The sequence below is a fragment of the Mustela nivalis genome, assembly GCF_964662115.1.
Source record: "Mustela nivalis genome assembly, chromosome: 7".
In the NCBI taxonomy this organism is placed as follows: domain Eukaryota; kingdom Metazoa; phylum Chordata; class Mammalia; order Carnivora; family Mustelidae; genus Mustela; species Mustela nivalis.
This window is the reverse complement of record NC_139026.1, coordinates 69,430,064-69,445,614: the sequence shown is the minus strand read 5'-3', so window position 1 is coordinate 69,445,614 and position 15,551 is coordinate 69,430,064. Positions and strand designations below refer to the sequence as shown.

Below are 15,551 nucleotides of genomic sequence, written 5' to 3'. Positions count from 1 at the left end.
GGGTGGGAAAGCAGACTTCCCGGGGAAATACAGTTGAATGCCTGTTGAGATTTGCAGTTATAACTGTACCACGAAACTAGTTGGCATAGTTGGGTGACCTTTCTGTAGAATACTTAATTGCTCTGGGGTAGGTAGAGAATAGACAGAAATTTGAGAAATTTGGTGTTTTGCCAGGCAAATACAAGGGAGGAAGGGGACGAGGGAGTTCAGAGTATTTGCAAAAAGAGTGATTATAATGATGGAATCTAGGCTGGGTAGAAAAAGATACGAGATACTGAGGAGAGTAATAGAGAAAAAGTTGTAGAATCCATGGAAGGGAGATTGAAATATAAGAATAAGAGATCTGGAAGATGAAAGGTGAAAATAGAGTTCCTCAAAATGGAGATTTTAGAGGGGGTACAGTTTTAGCTGATGAGAAGGCTAGGATGACTACCATGGGTGGCTGAGGTGCAGAGGCAGAAGAGATCATTGTAGAGGAGGAAGAAGTCAGTAGATAGGGCATTTGACGGTTCACCCTTATGGAGGTTGAAATCCATCCATGAATGGAGAAACTGCAAAGGAAGTTGATAGTGAGCCAGGAGCTGAAGTTATGAGTGAGTGAGAAGAATTGCCTAGGAACTCTGTAAATGATAGCCTTGAGGATAGGTGATGGCTGATGGGAGTTTCACAGTGTGCACTTCAAGGAACTGCGGAGAAGGAGAGTGTCACAGTGGTATGGAAGCAGCATGAGAATGAGCAGGAAACCTACCCCCTTGCCACATAAGTCATGAGAGGAGAACAGATCTTCTTGAGAGCTCACTGTGCAGGAAGACAGAACTGACAACAGCCTGATGAGAAGAATCATCAGTTAGGATGACAAGGTGAAGGAACTGTCCAGAGGTGAGATGATGGAGGACTTTTTTGAAGACCTGCCAATTCCATAGGGAAGAGGCTGGTTTGGAACTCAAGGAAGGTCGAAGTATTACAATGTATTAGAGAATTACAGATAATGGTAAGAATAAAGGACTGGGTCAAGATGTAGATTCTCAGAGACAAAGAGATAAACAGGATCTAACCAAGCCATATGGGATTAGTCCTGGATAGGGTTTTGGAGAAGGGACAAAAGGAGCAGTTCGTTCCAGTTATAGTCTTCAGCTACTAGCCAATGTGGCTATTCGGTGTAGCTAGTCTGAATTGAGATATGCTGTAAATGGCAAATATATATCAAATTTTGAAGACTTCCTACCAAATAAAACTCAATAATTTTTATATTGATTATGTACTGTAATGATAACATTTTGGATACATGGAGTTACATAAAGTATATATAATTAAAAATATTTCACCTGTTTGTTTTTATATTTTATGTGGTTACTAGAGAATTTTAAACGAAGTCTGTGGCTTGCATTGTATTTCTTTTGGACAGCACTAATCTAGAATATTTTGCCAGAAGAGCTTGTTGAAGAGCTTCTGATCACTTTATTCCGGAATGCAGGGGAAAATCTCACTGGAGCCCAAACATCAAGTCTGTTTTGCCCCCTATATAAATTAATCTGCATTTGCAACCACTGAATTTCATTTTAGGAAACCTTTTCCCACTCAATTCTAATATGTTATTATGTGAAGTTTTTAATTACATTTACTTTAATACTAACCAATCCACAAAGTAGCAACTTATCTCCCTGATATTATGGTACTATGTGCAATAACTTCCTATTCTTTGAAAACATAGACCCATTTTAAAAACATCCTGTAATCTAACTTCAAGATATTTTAAAACAATCAGGCCAAGTTGATGACATAACTTTTCCTGACAGCAGCAGATGCAGCATCAAAGGTTTAAGGGTTTTCCTTTACTAATCTTACAATGCTTTGTAAAAAACCATCGGTAGGAATTTTGATACCATTGTTCACTCTATGAAACAGATCCAGAGAGATTGTAAAGTTTTATTCATGCCAGAAAACAAGTTCTTCGTTTTCAACTGTTTTTCCTGTGCTTTGATCTCAGAGCATTTATTGTACTAGGTAATAAATACAGTAATCCCAACTATGACATTTTAAGCAGATCATATTTCATTACTGTGAAAAGGCTTAGGAAATCTGGGTTCTCATGTGCTTTGGGTCAGAGTTCATAATAATGCACAATAAGAACAGCAAAAGGATAAAATCAAATATTATTGTTAACCTTTGAAGAGAAAATATATAAATATATTAATGCAAAACATCTGAAAATTGATTATACCAACCCAATAAATTACTCAGTTTTTAAAATTTTCCAGTCTGTAAAATGTTCATATTAAAGTATCCTTAGTAATTGTATGTCTGACAAGTCAGCAGCAAAAGCCCCAAAGTTACACTAATTTGCTGTGGATCATTTTAATAGATATTATAGAGGTTTTTATATTTCAGAAAATAATATAATTATATTTGTCAAGATAATACAAAGTTATTATAAATGTTTCTACTTGTTAGAAAAAGAAACAAACCTAAATGTTTAAAAATCACATAAGGCCCCCCCCCCTCTTTTTTTTTTACTAATAGCAGTTAAAAACAGTCTGCTAAGGATCTACAACCTGTTAAGGCATTGCTTACTAGTTTTAACTTTCAAAAGTCAGGCCAGGGGCGTCTGGTGGTGTGGTCGGTTAAGTGTCCAACTCTTGGTTTTGGCTCAGGTTTTGATCTCAGGGTCATGAGATCTGACCCCAAATCACGCCCTGCACTCAGCACAGAGTCTCCTTGAGATTCTTTCTCCCTTCTTCTCCTTCCCCATCTGCTCCTTCCCGGGTTCCCCGGTTCTCTCTCTTTTTCTCTTTCAAATAATAAATAAATAAACCTTTAAAAAAAAAAAAGGCCAGGGGCTGAAATTTGTATAACAAAGCCAGGATCCTTAGCAAAGAAGGATTCTGGTTGGAAAGTTTATGGACTAATAATTTTCCTACCTCAGAAGCGTCAGCTTTCTGTAACATACCTGTGGATCCCACCTTTCCAGGCCTAAAGATAAAAGATTTCCTGAGGCTCTGTATATATAATGAGGATATGAACATGTGTATGTATTTCAAATCTTTTCTAAAACTCCCTCTTTCCTTCATGATTGTTAAGGAACTGGATGGGTCTCTTAAGAGGTCAACTTGAAAGATGTGTAATGTGTTGAAATCATTTTTTCCAACTACATCCATCTAGGTGGCCCATATCCGAGCAGAAAGAGATATTTTGGTAGAAGCAGATGGTGCCTGGGTAGTGAAGATGTTTTATAGTTTTCAAGATAAGAGGAACCTTTATCTGATCATGGAATTTCTCCCTGGAGGTAAAAACAAACATAATAGCAATGACAGACTGACACAAGCTCATCTTTACATGTAATTATTATCCTGTTGCTTAGGTTTTTTCCTTCTATTCCTAGCAGTCATGGTTTTCCTGTAGTTCCTCCCATAATAATGCTAATTGTTACCACAAATCAGATTATTTTGAAGGAACGATACATTTGGCACATTTTAAATACTATCAGTCTGGTTAACAGGGTATAGTTAGTTAGATTGTTGCAAGTCTAGAGTTAAGAACAGTAAGTCACTAAAGAGAAAGACAACCCAATGGGCAAATAACATATTGAAGAGAAACTCTGGCTGGCCTATAAATACATAGGAAAATGTTCAACTCTGCTCATACTCAGGAAAACGCAAATTAAAATGAGCTACCATTTCATCTGTTTCTGATGAGACTGTGGGAGAAACTGGCCTCTCTTTTATCTAAGTTAATCTCTAACTCTTACGGAGAGCAGTTCATAGATACCGGTGGAGTTGAAAGGGCATGCGGCCCATAATCCTACAATTTTAGAACTAGCATAGTCCCTGGAGATTCTCCTGGACACACGCACAGAGACCTGCGAGACCACGGAAGCATTGTTGTGATCATGAAAAACTGCAAGAACGATAAATGTCCGTCAGCAGAATGGATAAATAAAATGTGGCATAATTACATGCTGAAATATTTTACAGCAGCTAAAAGTCAGGTGCTCTATCATTTCAATAAGATCTCAGAAACAGTGGAGTAAGAAAGCAAGCTGGGGAATTATATGTACAGTTAATACCATTTATGTAATTTTTTAAAATATGAAAGAACATAATTTCATAGATTAAGATATATGTATATGAAAACATATTTTTAAAATAAGCTAGAAGGATACCCACCAAACCAAGTCCACACTGATGGTTACTCAGCAAAAAGGGAAAGCGGAATAAAATGGGATGGAGGACAGAGAACACTTCTACATTTTTTTAAAAAGACTCAAAGCATCATAAAAAACATTAACAGTTGTCATTTCTGAGTTGTAAGTTCACCATTTTTTATTCTTTGCCCCTTTTTAAAGAAAAAATTCCTTGAAAATAAAAGAATGTCTTTTGGTGGGATAATTTTCTATTTTTTGATGGATTGAACAGCTCTGAACATTTTTGAAACTTGAATTTGAAAGACTTTATCCCATTTCCAGGTGTGCTTACTCTGATTCATTTCCCCAGTTCAGCATATTTTCCTCAGCAATTATTATGGATGTTGAGTGGTAGAAAGTACTTCATTATCACCTACTTTCTGCCTTAAAAATCATCAGATGTCGTGAAACTTTTGCTAATGCAGTGACACTTTTTTTACTTGGCCCTAGAGATGGTTGGCGGTCTACTGGGTGGGTCGTACAATGCAGAAATGAGGCAGAGGTTGTACAGATACAGAGGAAGCCTGATGTGCTTCTAATACATGATACTTGGTTTCCCTTATGGAGGTGACATGATGACATTGCTAATGAAGAAAGATACCTTGACAGAAGAGGAGACACAGTTCTACATTTCAGAGACTGTTCTAGCAATTGATGCAATCCACCAGTTGGGTTTCATCCATCGGGATATTAAACCAGACAACCTTTTATTGGACGCCAAGGTATGTGAAGAAACTGGTGAATTATTGGGTTGATGATTATTTTAATGGAATAATAGAGCTGATTTTGTGATTGGATGGGCAGCTACCATTTATATTATTGCTCAACTATGTGATGTCATAGAATGATGTGACAGGAAAAGACTTGGTAGTGAAAATGACCTCAAGGGAGGATGGCTGTCTTTGTCTTCTTCCATTTACTACTTTTAACATTCGTCATCATCAAATATTTATAATTTTACTTACCACCTGTAGGAGTTTTTATAATGCTAAGAATTTTTATAATGACTGCCCTAAGGCTTTGTTTCAAAGTTAATATAATCTCTTGATTTTACTGGATTTTTTTATAGGGTCATGTAAAATTATCTGATTTTGGTTTATGCACGGGATTGAAAAAAGCTCATAGGACCGAATTCTATAGAAACCTTACACACAACCCACCAAGTGACTTCTGTAAGTTTAATTCTTTTTTTCTGTGTGACATAATATAGCTAGTTTAATTCAGCATTGTTGAGCACTGAAAGTTCTCTTCCTCTCCTCATTCCTTAAACCAGTGTATTTACATGTATGTGGTTTTGTTTTTGGTGGAGTTTTTCCCCTCATATTTACAATTCTTTCTTGTTGAAATTAGCATTTCAGAACATGAACTCAAAGAGGAAAGCAGAAACATGGAAGAAGAACAGGAGACAGCTGGTAAGTTAGCCGGGTCCTTAAGAAAGATTGACCTGGTCCTAAAAGTTCACTGGGGTTTTGCTTGATCATTTCATATCTTCACAATCATTAGTACTTACTTTGTAGCAAGGATAGAACTGCTTCTGGGGTCACATAGTTCTCTTAGTTTCTCTGTAACATTTCCTTGCCTAAAAAGTGAATGCTGATATTTATGTTGTGATTTAACTTTATAGCATTTTATGGCTCATACTTATAATTAAGCAGCCTGTTTACTAGTAATTAGCACAATATAAAACTCACTGAGATGAATGTGATTGTAGTGAATGCCTTGTGTGTTCCATTTTTCGTACTTGTTCTGAAACAACTGCCAGTCAGCATAAGTAAGGTGGTTGTGTGTTTCTAAGGACTTTATAGACAAGGTAAACAAGAAGTTTGGCATATTAACAGATAAAACAGATAAAATAAAATTAGAAAGCAGACTTTACCACAGATAAACTTAATTACTCTTTTTTTTTTTTTTTTAAAGATTTATTTATTTATTTGACAGAGAGAGATTACAAGTAGGCAGAGAGGCAGGCAGAGAGAGAGAGGAGGAAGCAGGCTCCCTGCTGAGCAGAGAGCCCGATGCGGGACTCGATCCCAGGACCCTGAGATCATGACCCGAGCCGAAGGCAGCGGCTTAACCCACTGAGCCACCCAGGCGCCCTAAACTTAATTACTCTTTAAATGGAAGTCAAGCCCCACAAAAAAACCTGCTTTTGCCCCACACTGTTTCTCCTTTATTACTTAGCAATTATAAGAATTGTTTGCCCCTTTTCCTCTTTCCTTTATCCTATTAATTAGGTCCATGCACATTCTCAGGGTTAGGAATGTGCCTTTTGACTTTGTTTTCTTGATCTCTTGTATGCCCGGCACATACAGACACTCCATAAATACCTGTTAAACTCAACCAAGTGATGAAAGGGAAATTAATTTATCATTCCGTCTGAGTATTGGGTGAGGTTAACAGACTGGACGATAATAGTCCAATACCCTCTCAAACCAAATAATAAGACTTTGCTTGGTCAAACTCATTCTGTCAGTGGCCCAAGTAATTAACTATAAGCTTCCTGTGCTCATAAAACATTTCAGTGTTTTTAAAAGTTAGAAAAAAAGAATTTTAAAACTATGGAGCTATGAATTCATGACAAAAAACTTCCTTCTACTTTTAAATGTGCCACTTTCAGATTAGATTTTACCACTGAGAGAAGAATTACAGTATTTCCTGCTTTTAAGGGGGAACGTGAATACTGCTTAAAAGTACGGTGGGAATTCGACTTAACAGAGCCTTCACGGGTGATTCCTGTTGTCATGTTTTATATTCTTGTGGCCATTATCATGACTTCTACAATGTTGTTTTTTTTTTTTAAAGATTTTATTTATTTATTTATTTGACAGAGAGAGATCACAAGTAGGCAGAGAGCTAGGCAGAGAGAGAAGGAGAAGCAGGCTCCCCGCTGAGCAGAGAGCCCGATGCGGGACTCGATCGCAGAACACCGAGATCATGACCTGAGCCGAAGGCAGTGGCTTAATCCACTGAGCCACCCAGGCGCCCCGACTTCTCCAATGTTTATTTACCAAGGGAGAAGTAGAGGGGACTCTTAGTGTTTGGGGCTGGAAAATCCTTTGGCTCTTGCATCCCCCCTGCTAACTAAATGCCAATCAGCAATCACCCCCACCCCCACCCCCTGCCACCCTCAGGTCCTTGAAATGACGAAATCTGCTGGCACACATTTTCAAATGGTCCCTGGCATAACTGCCCTTAATTGAGAACAACTACTGTAAAGAAGTCGTTTTTGTAAGATTTTATATGAATTAAGAATGAAGCACTCCATTGCTTTCTGATGGATAAGCAGTGCCCTGGAATTTGGTTTATCATGAAAATACCTGTTGTTTATATATACAGCAGGTTGTAGTTTCCAAAGCACATTTCTTTTCTTGTTTCATCCTCCTGTCAGCTGTGTGTGATTACTGCAGTTTCCTGTAAGCAGAAGACGAGGTTCAGAGTGCTTGAGTCGCCTGTCCAAGAACTCACATTATTAGTGAGTGGTGGACTCCGGCCCACTGGTTCGGCCTCTTTATTCTTTTTGAAATGGATGGCTAACCTTAAAAATGAAACAATTATTGTGCCAGCAAAAGTGGGTTTATTCGGGAATAACAGAGAATCGCAATTTGGGACAGGCAAGCTGGCAAAACCACTGGCAACTCCAACAAATAAAGAAGAAAACTTGTATTTTAAGAGAAGAAGGAGGATTTGAAAGGGGCTGTTTTGAACAACAGTTCACTGGAGCAAAGCAGGAGTTGAGGGTGGTGAAGGTCTCTCCTTGGCTGAGTTGCAGGGGTAGCTGCTTTCACACAGGAGACGCAGTGTACATCTTTCCCTGTTGGGGCCCACAATAGGTGATTCTTTGCCTGTTCGTGATTCCTCCGATAAGGTCTGTAATTGACAGTGAGGAGTACAGCAGCATAGCTACCCCTTCTAGCATCCCGAGGCCACTTTTGTGAGCTGTCCTTCTATTAATTTTCACAGGATTTAGGGCTAAATATATAAATAATTTAGTTGAGCTTCTTGGAGAGGGGGTGGTGGGCAGCCAGAAATCATATCTTAAATAATGTATTATCTGATTCGGTACCTGTCACTAAGCTTTCTACATGATAAACATGTGAAACAAGTATTAAATGCAAAATTAACTGCTGTATTACTTTTTCCAATAATGAGCCATACTCGGATCTTTTAACAAATATTTAAAGAATGCTGGTTTGATAAGCTTTTCCTTTGTAGGCATATTCCACAGTTGGGACACCAGATTACATTGCTCCAGAAGTATTCATGCAGACTGGTTACAACAAGCTGTGTGACTGGTGGTCTTTGGGAGTGATTATGTATGAAATGCTAATAGGTATGTCTTATCATTTGTTTACGTATATACTATAGAAATTTCCATTAGTGCCATGGATGGAGCATATTACAGATATGTAATATCTGAAATGTCTGAACTCCTTGACATCCCCCAGTGTCAATAATCATAAATACCAGTGAGCTCTGTAGCAATTCAGGAACAGGGTATTTAACCAGAACTCCCATGTGTGAAAATTGCATCTACATGGCCTTTTGGATAAAGGGGGTGATGCTTTGAATCCTTTATTTTATTGCCTTTATTAGCGATTTTATTATAAATCGATGAATGGTGACGTTTTTTATTGCTGAATAGAGCACTTCTGGCTATTTTTTTCCCCTATGACACATACATAGTAGGTAGAGCATATTTGATTATTAAAGATGATAAAACTTGTATTTTCTCTCATATGCAGGATATCCACCTTTCTGTTCTGAAACTCCTCAAGAAACATATAGAAAAGTGATGAACTGGAAAGAAACTTTGGTATTTCCTCCAGAGGTACCTATATCTGAGAAAGCCAAGGACTTAATTCTTAGGTTAGTGCTTAAATCCCTAGAGGAGTTTATGGTATTTTGAAACTTCACAGGTACCTAAAAAGATTGAATTGTCCATTTTATTCTTGTGGGAGGAAAAGGACCACTACTGATCCATACAGTCAAAGAGATCAATAAAGAAAATGTGTTTTTTAAAAACTGCAAACAATTAAAAGGAAGCATGCAGTGAAAGTATAAGAAGAGGGACGGTGTCTTGTATCATTTCAAAGGCCACGCCTGTTTGTACGCAATGACCTATTTCGTTAAAGAGAAAAGAGAAAATAAATCGCTAGTAGCAGTGCCTATCACAGGTCTATATATGAAATTCTTCCTAAGCAAAGGATTCCATTCTGTTTCTCAACTAAGATGAAGTTGGTATTATTGTGAACAGCTACAAGGAATATATATTGGGACAACCTATGAGAACAGCTAATTGACAGCATATTATCAAAAATCTTTAAACTGTCTATGACCATTGACCCAGTAATTCTAGGAATTTTGCTTATGCAGACAATTTGATGTGTGTAAAGATTATCATGATGTTTTTAGTAATGAAAAATTGAAAACTAAGTGTTCAACTAGAGTGGACTGGCTAAATAAACTAATATTTCCACAAGCAAATTTTAGAATATGAAGTTAAAGAAAAATATATAATGATTTTGGGAAGTTTTCTCAGTATATTAAATGAAAAGAATCACCCTAAAACACAACTACTGTGCTAACACATAGTTTTAAAAATTGTAATAAAAGACTAAAAGGAAATGGCTTCATTCTGTTTATAGTGGTTCTCTCTGTACAGTGCAATTACAGAGGATTTCTGTTCTCTCCCACATTTCCCACAGGAAACAGAGCTGACTTTGGTAAACAGAGGAAAAAAATGAAATGTTTGGAAAAAAATGGAAATAGGGTACTGTATATGTAATTTGCATATGATCATTTCTGTTTCCATTTTCTAGATTTTGTATTGATTCTGAAAACAGAATTGGAAATAGTGGAGTAGAAGAAATAAAAAGTCATCCTTTCTTTGAAGGTGTAGACTGGGGGCACATCAGGTACGCTCATAGGCTTCCAACAGGAGAGATCTAAGTAAAATGTTTGTTTGTTTTTACTAGGTTTAGCAATCAGTTTGTCTCTGACTCTGCTAAATACTCATTGCTGTTACAGTGTTATTCCAGTGTTCTCTGGACTACATAAGCGAGACTATAGCTAAATGACTGGTTTTAGCGAATGCCCACTGTAAAGGGGAAACCACCTATTGCGCACCTGTTTCGATTTTTATATTCAGAGTTACGGGATGCAAGCTGATGTCCGCACAACAGGGATGTAGTTTTATTTCACACGATAACCCCTCATTTTGTCCTATTCTGTCATGCTGTATACTGCTCCTTTCTCTAATATACCATCTTCTTTATGAAGTTATAAGAAGACACAGTCCCTTTTTTTAAACACTGTGAGAAAAGTGAAATGATGCAAATAACTTTGACGAATTTGCTTGCAGTTGTTAATTGTAAGCATTGGCCTTTAATTCACTTGGTGGCCAGAGTACCTTCAGTAGTTCTGGGCTGCTCTCCACACAGTGAGACTTCCAAAACATAACACTGATCATACCCTTTTCTAACTCCCCTTTGTGCTTAGAATGAAATTAAGGCCGAGGCACTGCTTTCAGGACTATGGGGTGTGGCTCTAGCCTCATGGGTCCCAGTGGCATCTCCGAGGGTGGTTCTCCTCCTCTCCCCTCGGGGCTTTGCCCTTTGCTCTTCATTCTGCCTGAAATGCTCTTCTCTCTCCACTCGTTCTTGTCCGCATTCCTGCCCTGCCTGGCCAGCATCTGCCCCTCCTTCGAGACAGCCTAATGTGTCACTGGCTCCAGGCACATCTTCACGGGAACTCCCACAGTGTGCCAGGCACTCGACCTGCTGTAATAACAACTCGTTTGTTTGGACCACTTAATGTTATGTCCAGCACTGTTCTGAGGACTTTATGTGCATTTTTTATCTTATCCTCATAATACACCTTATAAAATAGGTACCATTATGATGTCTCTTTTACGAATGAGGAAACTAAAGCACAGAGAAGTAATTTGCCTGCAGTGCCACAGCCAGTAAATAATCCAGCTAGAATTTCTTTTTTCTTTTTTTCTTTTTTTTTTTCCAGCTAGAATTTCTAACTAGAATTGGACCCCTGGGTGTCCTGGTTCTTAACTGATACGCTGCATTACACTGTATACCTCATCTCACTGAACAGAATGAGGATTCCCCGCTTCACAGTTGGAAGGATGCTTAGAGCCCATTTGTGCAATCTCTTGCTTTGATAGTAAGGAAATAGTCACAGAGCAAGGAGTTGCCTGCCTAAGGTCACGCTGTTAGTTAACGACACCAGAGTCTCTGGTTCTTGTCACTAAAGTAATATACATTTATTAAGTTATCACATTAAGTATAAAGAAATTGGAATGATTCTGCGAAGAATACTTAGGACTTTAGGTAACTGGCTTTGTTCACTTGTCCCCTAATACATCCAGTTAAGTATTTGTTGAAAAAAATAGAAGCAATAAAAATGGATAGCTTCTTTTAACTATTTCTATTTTTAAACATTGTTAGCATGGTAAGATAGTTTCATGACTGATTTTTTTAACCTTATCTCCCTGATTCCCTTAACATTTAGATGGCAGAAAGTTTTAGATTTAGATTTCATTGCAAATGTGTAGTCCCTTTGCCCCCCTTAGTTTCTCAAAGCGCTTTTTGTTTTTCAAGTATCTTTATTTTTTCAAGTAATCTCTATACCCAGTGTGGGGCTTGAACTCATGAACCTGAGGCCAAGAGTCACACACTCTACTGAGCCAGCCAGACATTCCCCAAATGACTTTTAATCTCTGGATCCTTTAGTAGAAGAATTCTTTCCTGAATTGTTTAGCTAGAATCCAGTACACACAATAGCCAGCGTACATTATGCAATTATGAAATTGTTTGAACAAAATCTTTTCTGTTCTACATTCCCTTTCATTAACTCTTATTTTTCCACTTTAAACAAAACAGCATGAGAAAGTCTGGGTATAAAGAATAAAAATTCCAAGTAAATGGTCATGTTTTCAGAAAATATTACACTCAACTATGACATCCACTTCGCAGTTTTCAAGTCCACCATAAATTCTCTCGACTCTTCTATTATCTGTAGAACAGGAAGCAGAATTTGCAAGTAGAACCATTTTTGGAAAACAAAGAGTTAAAGAAAATTTGCCATGCTACTACTTGATCCTTTTTTTATAGGGAAAGGCCAGCAGCAATCCCTATAGAAATCAAAAGCATTGATGATACTTCAAATTTCGATGACTTTCCTGAATCTGATATTTTACAACCAGGTAAGATAATCTATGACAAAACTAACACTTCACAGTCTCTAAAGATGCCTACAGGGTCGCTAATGAAATTCCTTTGCTCTTGGTTAATTTTCCCATCTTTCCTAGTGCCAAACACCACAGAACCGGACTACAAATCCAAAGACTGGGTTTTTCTCAATTATACCTATAAAAGGTTTGAAGGGTTGACTCAGCGCGGCTCTATTCCCACCTACATGAAAGCTGGAAAACTATGAATAAAGATCACGTTCGCCCACAACCAAGAGAACTCAGGTAGCTGCATCACCAGGCTTGCTTGGCATAGATACCAATACACTGAAATACTCCCGAAGACGGTGGTGCTTATGACTACAAGAGGAAATTCTACAGGATTAGGATTTCTAAGACTACTACAGGAATTGGTTGGCAGTGCCAGCTGGCTTTTGTTTTTGTTTTTGTTTTTTTTAATATTTTATTATTTGTGTTAACTTTATTATACGAAGGTACTGGAATAAAAGAAATGTACGTCCCTTTTTAACTGCACTGCCTACACGCGTATTAAGGTCCATTCTGCCTGTGTGTGCCGTGGCTTTGTACTGTAACACCTCTGATCAATTCAGGAGAAACATATCATTTAAAGCAACATAGGCTAACCTGTAGGTTACACTGCAGTATTGCTGTTTTACTGCAAATCTTATGGGTCTAGATAATCAAAAAAAGCCATCTTCCATAGTTGGTGTTAGAATACTTGCCCTATTGGTTTGGACGGCTATAGAATGAACAGACATGAAGACAATTTCTGTAATGGTTTTAAGAAGTTTTAAAAAGGAAATACACTGGTTATTTAAAAAATAGAATTTATCATCATGTTATTTCACAAACTGCACAGTCGGGAGTGACAAGTTTATACTAAAGAGGAACTTTAACACCTTCACTCAAACACTCCACTAATATATTTACTTTGCATTCAGAAATACTGATGACCTTTATATACGTAGTCTGTATACTCATAGGGAGATGTACTGTATTATATAAAATGTAAAGTTGCTTTTCTTGTGACAAAAGGACTTCTTTTTTAACAAAAGGACATGGCATTATTTTGATTTGATTATGGTGAGTTGAATTTAAGAAATGACCATGAAGGCTGCTTGTAGAACTGGTGTATTTTTATTAAACTATTTTTTTAAATGTCAAACTTCTGATCATGGAAATGGACTTGTAGAGAACAAAGAGCTATCTACTTTGGTTTTCTCGAAAGTTGTTACATATCATGGCTGGTTAACTTTTCTTTTGTTTGGTGAAAATCTTTCCTTTGATAGTACTTGTATTATTGTGCCATTATTTTCTTACACTCCAAATGTACCAAAGATCCTGAACAGAGTGGATGTTCACAACTGAGAAGAAATTTCCTTTCCTGTGGGAATGCCATATTCAGATATGACAGATCTTTGATAGTGCTCAGCTTATTCAACGGCAATATTGTTCATGTTCAGCTACATCACTATGGTTAACCTACGTGGAATTAAGGAAGTAAATGCAGGCGGGGTTGGGGGGAGGTGTGGGGCGCCGGTGAGGTTGTGAGGAGGATAGGGGAGATCATGTCAGCATCAGATTCTCTAGCTCTTTCCTGAAGAATTAAGTCACGCTTTTTAGCTCAACATTTTATTCTAAAATGACTCTCTGAGGTTTTGGCTTCGTAAGTACTAGTTAAGGAACAATACTTTATCAAAGAATGGCCTAATGTTTGTCTTAACTGTTAATTGATACAACTGTAACCATGATCTGTGATCAAAATCAAAAGTGATGGTTTATTTGTAGCTAGGTTCTTCTTAATGGGGAAGAACTGCACAGGATCATTATGCAAATCTACAGAAGCTTTTATAAACGCTGCTGCTAGGTAGCTCCACATATTTCAACAAGGCCATGCTGGTTGGTTCGTTGGTTGGTTGGTTGGCTTTTCTCCCCCCGTTCTCTCTCTTTCCTTCTTCTTTCCACTCTTTCTTTCTAGTATTTGTTTGGTACTTATTATATGTTCATCTAATAGTTCATCTCCATTTTTCTCATTTGGATCATGTGGCTGAGTATCTAGGAGAGAGAACTATTAAAATTCTAGGGTTATCTCAATTTGACCAGCTCTGGTTCTTCTGATTATAACTCCCTCTAACTTTAAAAAAAAGCTGCAACTGCTACTCAGTTTTATGAGATTTTTCTCACCCCACCGCATCCCCCCACCTTTTAAAAAAGACTGACTGTTTTGCTAGTGTAATAATGAATGAGTAAGACAGGAGGAAACTGCATCATTTTCTAGTTGTAATATGGTAACTATTCTAGCACAGAAAAATGTCATTAATAATTCAAGTTGACCATGGAGGGGGGTTTCCTAGAATGGAACTGAATTACCTGTTTGCTTCTTAATCAAATAAGAGAAGAGCATGTTGTTTTCCATCTCCCTCATTTTTATTAGCAGGAAGAACTTGGAAATAGTTATGATTTCTTGGCAGTGGAAGGGCAGTTCTGGAAAGTTGACTTTGTTTAGAGTCTCATTTTTCTCTGGAGTTAACAGAGTGATTCACAATCTTTGGGGTTTCCTCCTCGTCATAAGCATTTCTTAAGTGCCTATCTAAAAGCAATTAAAGACTGTGTCTGCCCTTTGGAAGCTAAGAATTTGAGTCATGATGCAAATTAGCTAGGTAATTTGCAAAGTACCCTCAAGATCGAATTTTCTCTATTATACACTTACCATGTTTCAGGTGAACCATTTAATTTAAATGACAAAACCCTATCTAATCAACTGGGCATAATGACATTTTCTTTAAATTAGACTCTATTTTGAATTAAAAAGTTTTATTATAAACTGTGTGTTTTTGGTTTTTCTAAGTATATAGAAAGCTTGTATAATTCAGATTTATTGATTTCCTGATTTAATGTAGACTTCAACTTTTTTATTAAAAAAACCTTTGTATTAAAGCAAGTTATGTTATTTTTCTTTTATGCTTTTCTTACTAACATAGTTTAAATTTATTGAAGCATAGTGCTATCTAAAAACAAGGAATTTCTTATAAAACAACCTTTTCTGAATGAAATATATAGCTGATTTTAATAAGCTAATAGCTGAATGAAAAATAACATGTGGAAAACTGCAAACTTCCTTTGGTTGCTAAGTCTGAAGATAGGGTT

At 37.2% G+C, this 15,551-nt stretch overlaps 1 protein-coding gene across 2 annotated transcripts in view; it reads left to right on the top strand.

Moving 5' to 3' along the window:
* STK38L (serine/threonine kinase 38 like) overlaps window positions 1–15,341 on the top strand; it is an 86,787-nt gene extending 71,446 nt beyond the window's left edge. For both annotated transcript variants that reach the window (XM_082738523.1, XM_082738522.1), the window contains 9 exons: window positions 3,160–3,283; window positions 4,748–4,902; window positions 5,250–5,352; window positions 5,531–5,592; window positions 8,393–8,510; window positions 8,923–9,046; window positions 10,000–10,095; window positions 12,307–12,398; window positions 12,504–15,341. In XM_082738523.1, the coding sequence (XP_082594649.1) occupies window positions 3,160–3,283; window positions 4,748–4,902; window positions 5,250–5,352; window positions 5,531–5,592; window positions 8,393–8,510; window positions 8,923–9,046; window positions 10,000–10,095; window positions 12,307–12,398; window positions 12,504–12,631 (1,002 nt within the window). In that variant the 3' untranslated portion in view covers window positions 12,632–15,341. The remainder of the gene's footprint in view (window positions 1–3,159; window positions 3,284–4,747; window positions 4,903–5,249; window positions 5,353–5,530; window positions 5,593–8,392; window positions 8,511–8,922; window positions 9,047–9,999; window positions 10,096–12,306; window positions 12,399–12,503) is intronic.
* Window positions 15,342–15,551: the final 210 nt, after the last annotated feature.